The sequence below is a fragment of the Emys orbicularis genome, chromosome 10 (genome assembly GCF_028017835.1).
Source record: "Emys orbicularis isolate rEmyOrb1 chromosome 10, rEmyOrb1.hap1, whole genome shotgun sequence".
NCBI lineage: Eukaryota > Metazoa > Chordata > Testudines > Emydidae > Emys > Emys orbicularis.
Genome location: NC_088692.1, coordinates 34312844 through 34322725, shown reverse-complemented (window position 1 = coordinate 34322725; position 9882 = coordinate 34312844). Strand labels below are relative to the sequence as shown.

The 9882-nt window shown below is 43.4% G+C and overlaps 1 protein-coding gene across 1 annotated transcript; it reads left to right on the top strand.

Annotated features, from left to right (window-relative positions):
* Positions 1–1042: 1042 nt before the first annotated feature.
* LOC135884260 (zinc finger protein 501-like) lies at positions 1043–9668 on the top strand. Its single transcript, XM_065411531.1, has 2 exons — positions 1043–1285; positions 7541–9668. The coding sequence occupies exons 1-2, from the start codon at positions 1201–1203 to the stop codon at positions 8734–8736; spliced, it is 1281 nt and encodes a 426-aa protein (XP_065267603.1). The 5' UTR covers positions 1043–1200; the 3' UTR covers positions 8737–9668.
* The last annotated feature ends 214 nt before the right edge of the window (positions 9669–9882 follow it).

The window sequence follows — 9882 nt, the reverse complement described above, 5'->3', positions numbered from 1 at the left end:
AAACTCCAAGAGAAGGGCTGCCCAGAGCTGTTACTGTATCATCGAGAAGAATTAATCTAAAAGGAGGCAGACTAAAAGGCTGCCCTCCCAGACACTGTCAGGGAAACCACCCAAAGTGTAGCCTGTTATTCTGCTCTCTTGCAGTGTTTTGTTCAGGCTCTGTTAAAGGGAGGTTACACAAATGTCTTGGTTCATTTAGTGCTGTGGAAGATGCAGGGTCTGCACGGTAGCAGAGGGACCAAGCAAGTGGTATCTGTGCAGAAGAGCCTGAGGGGACTTCAGCTTCAAAATGGACTGAAACCCTTTATAAAAATCTCCCCAGTTGCCCTGATCTGAACAACATCCACGTGTTGCTCTGCCCCATCTCCCCAGTGAGCTGGGGGAAATGAAACGACTGCAGGGGAGCTGGCACAGGGAACTGTTAATGAAGATATCAGGAAAAGGGTGAGGAAGCAGTAAATTGAGGAAGGCAGGAGGGAGACATTAACCCAGTGTTGCCAACTCTTGTGATAATTGGTGTTTCTCTTAAAGCTCCAGCTTTGTGATTATGTCAGAATCTGTTGTCATTTAAAACATGACCTCTAAAGGCTCAAAAACCAGAAGGCAAATAAATTTGTTTTTAAAAAGTACATGATATTTGAACACTTGGGTTAGCAATGCTTTAATTAAGAGGGAGAGGCAGCTCTTCAGGACAGGTGAGTGGGAGCAGGCAGTGACAGGTGACTGCTTCTGCTCTGCAGCAGCCCAGCAAGGGGACTACTACATCCAGCAAATGTCTGTGCCTGTGGGGAAAGATTGTCACCTCCTATTTCCTCCCTTTGGGAAGGAGGGTCAGAGATGCCACATCTCCTTCTGCTCAGGGCTTCCTAGGGGGAGAGAACTGTTACATTGACCTGTCTGGTTACTCACACACATAGAATCACTGTCCCCTCCACTCCCCAGGCTTGTTCTGTTTTCTGATGGGCCCTGGTCTCGGCCAGTAAGATCTCTGCAAGTCGCTTAGTATTGTTCTCTTTCTAAATCCCCCAGTTTATGAAGAGCCGACTCTCCTACTGGGGACACAACACACGTCCTAGCACACATCTGGCTTTAGCACAAGGTATTTCCCTTCTATGCAACTGAAATGTCCCCTGGTAAAGAGAGTCCTGATCTTGCCCATTTCTCCTCCCTTGAGCAGGATTTCCAATTATCAAACCGGAGATGATCTCCCGCATGGAACAAAAGGAAGAGCTGTTGATCCCCTCTCTCCAGGGCTATGAGGAAACAGTGATACCAAATGGCACAGGTGAGACGTAAGCTAAATTATCTAGGGAATAGTCAGTGAGCGTAATGAAAATCTGGAATTCCCTCAATACTGGTCTTAGGTGTTGGGCCATCCCTGGATTCCTAATCCACACTTGGCACCATTGGGAGTGCCAAAGACCAACCCTGCCTCCTCCACACTATGGCAATGCAGGTCAGAGCATCAGTCAAAAGACTCTCGGCACCTATCTGCCTCCCCACAAAAGGAAAAATCTAACAGGCCTAAGAAGAGTCATATCCCTTCTGCCTCCTCCCAGGAGCCAAACATTAAGCCATCTCCTACAGCAGGGGCTAGTGAGGCACGAATGCCTGCATGCTCAGTACCAAGCAAAGTCAAATCAACCCCGGTGCCAGAGTCCAAAATCAAGCAGTCTTACTAGACACTGAAGCCCTTGGTACCAGAACAAGCACTAGTGGTTGAGTCAATCACGGTGCCAGCAGACATCCTGTTGGCTGCAGTCACCATATCACTGGTAGCTTCTGTCATCATCAAGATCACTACTTATAGCATATTCCTTCTCCTCTCTTGACCATGCTTTTTCTCCCTCCTCTAGCTAGAAACCATCCCCAGTTTCTTTTCCCTGTGCAACTGGGTTAGGTTATGGGTCACCTTCTCACCATATGGCTCCTCATCCTAGGGCCCCATCTCACCCTTCACATTCTGCTTGGCCCTCACCTTGGCCTACTCAACCCTATCAGCTTTTTTCTTTTAATATTCCCTCTTGGCAACAATTTAGATATTGAAGCCCTTCCTCCAAAGCAGGGTGGATTTGATTTAAATCACTAGTCAGGAAGACTTGATTTAATCATGAATTTCTACATAAAAGTGCATTTTTGTTGGTTGTTATAACCTTAATACATATTCTTCACAACTCAGAGTTAGATGTAGGTTTCATTTTTAGAAGGTACACACTATACATTTTAAAGTGATTTATTTTGAAAACTTTTCAGATTAGTTTTACAGCTATATCCGAAAATGAATGATTGGTTATTTCATTTACCAAAGGTAATTGAAGCAGATAGTTCACCTCCCAATGACTTCATAAATATCTCCAATTCAACAGGTTAATCATTAATATTTGCAGGCTTTTCTTGCCATGCTGTATTAGGAGGAGAACATCACCAGACAGACATTTAAATTGTTTTATTTAACTAAAACAACAACATTAATGTATTCTGGATTTTTTTCTTCAACATCAAGCATATATTTTAACAAAACAAGCATATGAATTTTTTAATTTAGCTAAACATTGAAGTTTTTTCAAATCAGGTTTGTTTTTGTTAAAATTGTTTTAAACTAAAATAGTTAAATGAAATATTTTTTAAAAACAAAACAAAAATTAAATTGACTGTTAGCCAGGTCAACATGAGAAACTTAAAATATTGGCTTCTACAGCTAACTTGGTCATCTTCACCTTCATTTTCCTGTTTGTTCATAATCTGGAAAAGAAAAACAAGCTTTCCTGCTTTTTCAGGTCCCAAACGATTTCTCAATTTGGAATTAATTAGTCCAAAGGAAGAAAATATTCTTTCTACACCGGCAGAAGAAGCTACTGCTGTTAAAAGTGAGATTATCACTTCAACAGTCTCTGAATCCAAATGCTTAAGTGACTTCCACCAGTTCACTGGTGTGACTTTCTTTAAAACATCATCAGCAAACATATATTTCTTGAATGGTTCACCCTTAGCTCTGAAGCTTATAGTTGGCATTATGGAGGGACGATTGCTGGATGTCCATGTCATAGCCATCTCCTCTTCTTCAGCAGTTAAGGTTTGACCCTGGTACCAAGTATTGAGAATATTTGCAAGAAAATGAGCTAGAGATAGTGCTTGTCCCATTCGTTTTTTTAATGCTTGTAATTTAACTTTGTCACTGTATATTTCTCTTTTTACGATCTCACTCAGTTCCTTCCAAATTTCAACAGCATCAGCAATAAACCAGCTATTTCCCTGCATTTTGTTGAAGGCTACAGAAATAGGCTTCAGGGTACTCAGCATGTGTTCAACATTTCTCTTAAGCCCAATGTTCAGAACTTTGGCTGTGACAGTGCCATCTATTTTTTCACGATTTGGTTCACAAACTGTCATCAGATTAGGCCAGTTCTTGATATAGTGCTCAAAACAGTCCACTACTGAGTTCCATCGCATGTCTTGTGGGAGAGTTAGCTTGGTTCCTCCCACTTTTTTCAGAGCAGCTGCTGCAAAGTGGTTGTTATGGAAGTATTTTGCAATTTCAACAACATTAGCCTTTATTTCTGGAACACTGAAGTCTTTGGCTAGGAGGTGCATCAAATAAGCACTGCAACCGTATGTTATTAGCTTGGGACTCTCTTCTAAATTTCTTCTCATCTTGGATACATTTGCAGCATTTTCTGTGACCAAGTTGCGTACTAGACATTTGAATTTTTTTTCACAGTTTGTTATAGCTTTTACTGCTACTTCTTGTAAGTATTCTGCTGTGTGTGCATTTCCTGATGTATCCTTCTGTAAGGAAGACATTCCCTTCTTCAGTTGTCACACAAGCACATACAACAGGATCATTGCGGACATTGCTCCACCCATCAAGACTCAGGTTAACAATTTTACCCTCTAGACCTTTTGCACACTGCTCAATTTCTCTTTCATACGTTTTATCCAGCAATTTGCCTGCGACATCTGCTCTGTTGGGTGGACGGTATCCTGGTCTTAATGACTGAACCATGTTAATGAAGTGTGGGTTCTCAGTCATACGGAAAGGAGAGTTTGTTGCGTAAACAAACCGGGCAATTTTTTCATCAATTACCTCTTTTTGTAATCTGCTAGTATTTATCACAAACTTATCTCTGGTTGTTTCTGGATGATGGAGATATTTTTTTCTTTTTGCTACAGGCGATATACTGTGGCTATCTGACATACATCATGTGACGGAAACACTATCATTGGCAGATAACTCTGAAACTATAGAAAATGATGGTGATCTTGAAGGTGGATAGTCTTCCGAATCCTGTATGTTGAGGATGGATTCTCCTAAACAAAATAAGTCAATGCAGTTATTTAATTATTATTACGATACTGCTCATTTTACTCATTGCATTCACTGACACTCAGTAAAGGTGAAATTGTAAAAGGAAGATCTGCCTATTTCAGCTATTTATTTTTTATCACAACTGCATCTAAAATGATAGTACCATAGAGTAACAACTATATTTTTTGTTCAAACATGAGAATTCAAGAATAGTCCAGAAGGAACACAGGCAGTCCTTAAGAAAGAAGTATGAAATAAAAAAGTTTACCAACCTGAAGAATCCTTCATGTTCAGACATGTTCCTTTCATCATCTTCAACGCAGCTTCCTCCTGAGAAGGAACACTTTTCATGATGTTGTCTCATTCGGGCAATCAGGCCTTGCATTTCTTTGTTGCACTGTTTGCATTTTGCATACATGCCTGTCTTACCCACAGGTAGAGGAACTTCATTAAAATATTCCCAAATTGGGTCTCTTTTACAGCCTGCTGCCATTAGAGGTTTTCCCTTCTAGTGAGAGAATGGTATGGTAGATCTCAAATCAATGAAGCCTACACTCAGAAAGACCTCAAGACTTCTGGAATATGCTGCTCAGACAGTTTCACTTTTGTTTCTACTGCCTGTCCCTCCCTTCTCACATTTATCTCCAGACTTCTTCTCCTTGTCCAGATCTATTCTGCCCCCAACAATCTTCTATTCATTGAACTTTTTGAAACTTTGCACTTTTAGAGAGAGGTACGGGATTGACTCTGTGTACACAAATTTGCAGAGGGACAATAGGGTTGAGGTCTGTTATTTCTCACCTTTACGTATTATTTATTGATTTATTTAAAAACATTTTTGCTGTTAACAAGCATGTTATCTCTGTAGAGACAAATCCACAGTTTGAGAACTGCAAAACTAAGCATCTCTGATGGTATCTTCTAGACGGAGCACTGAGCCCCATTGGGTAGATACAGTACAGACCTGTTTACGCGTGAATCCGCTTAACGCGCGGTAGCACCATGCCTCCCAGTGCTACCTATTTAACACACAAGGCTCGTTACAGGAACTTGCTATGTAGCGCTACAGATTTGCTCACTAACTCACTGACATAGAAATCGACAGGAAGTGCGGAGCGGAAACGTGTTGTACGTCTTTACTGCCGACGGGCATCAATGGGCAGCAGTGTTAAAGCGCTGCCAAGGCAGCGCTTTAAGGATGGTCCTTTGCTGTGGCAGCGCTTTAACGTTGCTGTCCCTTCCCCACCCTGCCGTCGGTAGTCCTGCCAGTAGGGACCCTACCAGCAGGGCTGCCGATGGGGGAGGCAAAGAGGGCAGGGACATTAAAGTGGCGGCCCGTGGCAGCACTGGGCCGCCGACGGAGGGGGGCCAGCAACGTTAAAGTGCTGCTGCGGCAAAGGACCCTGCAGCGCTTTACGGTCCCTACCCCTTTTGCCTCACCTTGGCCGCCAACGGGGGGGGCGGGAGCAAAGGGAGCAGCTGCCCTGGGACCGGTGATTTAAAAGGGCCCGGGGCTCTGGACGCCGCTACCACAGCAGCGGCGTCCAGAGCCTTGGGCCCTTTAAATCACCACGGGAAACCCGGGCAGCATGGACCAGGCGGCCTGGAAGGGCTGGCTGGGGGATGCTGACCCCTAGCCCCACCCCTTCCACCCAAGGCCCTGCCCCTTCCAGGGGCCAGAGCCGCCCCCACCCCGTACCGGTAAGTGTCCTGAGTTACTTTCACCCCTGTGTAGTAATAATAATGTTTTTATTAGATTACACATTTGAATTCATATTCTTGCAAAGCGCTGTTAACAGATAGGCCTGCAGTATTTGGGACGCTGTGAATATGTATGTAATCCTAGATAATTATACATGTGTGTGTATATAGAGATATCTTAAGCTATTTCAGCATGGCCCTCTTAACCCGCGGTCCGTTAACACACAGTTGTGATGGCTTGACTCCTGACATCCGCGCGTAAACGGGTCTGTACTGTAGAAAGATTAATTTAAATAAATCTATGCAGAAGCCCCTGGAACCCCATAAGATGGGTCCCTAATCCATGAACTATTGGAACTCATTTACAAAACTTTTCTTAAACATTACATTAATATATTGTCTCATACTATAGAATTAGAATTTATAATCCCTATTCCATGATGAGATATCTTTGAGCTATAATGTATCTTAATTAAAACTCCCTTTAGATAGGTTTTTTCCCCCAAAAAGCATTTTATCAAAAAAATCTGATTTTTTTTTAAATCATTGATTTTTATCCACCCTGCTCCAAAACTTGCCCCTCTCATTCATCTATGCAACAGTGAAGATCTTGCTCCCCTGCTGCTTCCATTTTGACTCCCCACACTGTGATGTCCCTACCTACACCTTCTTCAATAGCTAGGGAACAGATGGAAGAATACTTGGATAAGGAAGACCATGATCAGCAGCCTCTAGATCCAGCCTCTCCAGTGGACCTCTCGTCTTCCTCTCCTGAGGCAGCAGTATCTTCAGCACCCAAACTGATGAATATGCAGCACCGGCTGGATTGAGTTAAATCATTGGAAGAGACGTCAGGAGGTCATCCAGTCCAACCCCTTTCTCACAGCAGGACCAACCCCCAACTAAATCATCCCAGCCAGGGCTTTTCAAAGTCATTTAAATCTCTGATTTAAATCATGTGTTAAATAAGCAAGCAGGAAACCTTGATTTAAATAGTTAATTTTAATCTTGTTTTGCATTTGTACTTTTTAGTTGCTTTCCTAAGGAAATGTTAAATCTCATGGTTGGTATAACTATTAAAAACATAGTGCTTTTCAACCAAATATAGCCTTTACACTAAATTTGGTACTTTTTACTAACAAGGAGTATACACTATATATAGACATTTATTTGAACAAAAAATAAAATGTAGCCATGGTAGGACAAGTGGCTGGAGGGAGCCACCTGGCGTGCTTGTCTGTCCAAGACCATAGACATGCACTCAAGGTGGCTAGTGGCAGCCCATCCTGCTGCTTGCGCTGCTGGGGCTGCATTCTGTTTTTAGCATGCTAACTTAGATGAGAACTAGCATGAATATGTCTCCACAAGCTGGGAATCACACCCCCAGGCTCCAAGTGTAGACATACCCTGTCACATGTAACAAGTGCAGGTATCATATGTTCATATGTAAATAAGATTTTCAAGATGAGTCCTTGTTCTAAGGTTTCCTTTCTCTCCTGTGACTCATCTCTGGATTCTCATTTTATTGACTAGGTGATGGCATTGTGAGTGAGAATGAGGAGGAGAATCTGCACCAGGAAGGTCCTGAGTCAATGGAACCACAGGGCAAGTTATCACGAATACCCCAAAGGAATATTTCCCAGAGTCCTGAGCAGGGCAAAGCCTGTGAGGGTCAACGCAGATTGGAAAGGCATCTGCGAACTCCTCCAGGGAAGAGACAAAGCAAATCAACTGCATGTGAAAGAGCTTTCAGGAAACTGCCAGACATTGTCCAACAGGGAAATCCTATGAGGAGGAAATCAGTAATGTGTGATGACTGTGGGAAAAGCTTCAGGGTGAGCTCAAACCTCAGACAGCATCAGAGAATCCACACCGGAGAGAAACCCTTTGGATGTGCCGAGTGTGGGGAAAATTTCCGGCAACGCTCGCACCTTATTCAGCATCAGAGAATCCACACAGGGGAGAGACCCTATGAATGTGCTGAATGTGGGAAAAGCTTCAGTATGAGCTCAAAACTCATTCGGCATCAGATAATCCACACAGGAGAAAAACCATATAAATGTGCCGAGTGTGGCAAGAGCTTTAGTGGGAACTGGCAGCTAATCCAGCATCAGAGAATCCACACAGGAGAGAGACCCTACGAATGTGGTGACTGTGGGAAGACTTTCAGTGTGAGCTCAGCCCTTACTCGTCATCAGAGAACCCACACTGGAGAGAAACCTTATGAATGTGCCGAGTGCAGGAAAACCTTCAGTCAGAGCTCAGAGCTTATGAAACATCAGAGAGTCCACACAGGCGAGAGGCCCTATGAGTGTGCTGAGTGTGGGAAGAGCTTCACAGTGAGCTCCGCTCTCATTCAGCATCAGAGATTCCACATGGGGGAAAGACCTTATGAATGTGCCGAATGTGGGAAAAGCTTCACAGTGAGCTCACACCTCATTCAGCACCGGCGATTCCACACGGGGGAAAGGCCCTACGAATGTGTGGACTGTCGGAAAAGCTTCCTTTGGAGATCAGCCCTTCTTCGACATCAGAGAATCCACACGGGAGAGAGACCCTATGAATGCACCGAGTGTGGGGAAAGCTTCCGTCAGAGCGCGCATCTTATCCAGCATCGCCGAATCCACACTGGGGAGAAACCCTATGAATGTGCCAACTGTGGGAAAGGCTTCACTGTGAGCTCTGCCCTTATTCGACATCAGAGAATCCACATGGGGGGGGAGCCCTAAGAGTGGTCTGAAAGTGGAGAAAGCTTCGTATCCGATATCCTTCCAGGGTCTCCCAGTGGATGGAAGCCAGTTGTGTTTCCACTTTGGGACCACAGTTCTTCCCTATTCATAGTGAATGAAAAATGCCTTGCTGAGGATGGAGTGTCGGTGGTCGAGTTAGAAAAAGAGGCAGTGTTGGTGCTCGAAGAAGAGTCATGTAAGGCCCTAGGGTGTTGAGAGGAATGCATGCTGGGAGCCAAAGGAAGGGACCAGGAGGTGTTGGGGGGTGGGTCATTTGGGTGATGGAAGGGGAGTAGGTAGTGTAATTAAGGGGAAATCATGTTAGTCATTTTTAATAAATATATTTAAGAGGAATGAAAAAATGAGCACAGGGAGGGCCTCAGACAATTTATAGTGGGAAATAAATGGAGCATCTTCTAGCAGATAGAGCAGAAGGTGGAAAGTCAGCACTCTCGGGTTCTATTCCCAATTCTGTCACAGACTTGTTTGGTAACTCTAGGCAGCTCACTTCACCTCACTGTGCCTTCATTCCCCCCATCTGTAAAACGGAGACTATAATAATGATAATCACTCTTACAGGAGGATTTTACTATTTAATGTCTTTATTAAAGTAGTGCCCAGAGGCCTCATCAGGAATTGGGGCTGTATTATACTAGGTGGTGCACAACAAGGTTTGCACAGTTCCTGCCCAGAAGAGTTTACAACGTAAGAAACCAGCTTCCTTCTCTGGGATTCTGTAGCTCTTGTTACTGACAAGAATTTTTCTTGAAGTTATGAGCTTTGAGGATTCTTTTTGTGAGTGAAGGGAGCATAGTTGTGTGTTTTTGTTTGTGTGTGTGTGTGTGTTTGAAATATGGATTTCAAAGGTATGAGTTTAATTTTCGTTTCAAAAAACATTATCTTTATTGTTTTTTTAAAGTTCTAATAAAAAGTTGTTTAAAATGATCCATGTCTCCTTCAGTTTCCTGGAAACTTTCTCACTGTCAAGTAGCATGTCAAAAAGATCCACAGCTCCACTCAGTGGAAATCACTTATTTCTGTGTCCAGCCCATTCATGAATGCTTGTGATCAAGAATCAGGGGTACATGTGAGCTCGAGATTATTCAGGCTCTGACTGCATTAAAGAAATTTCATCAGTGTAATTAA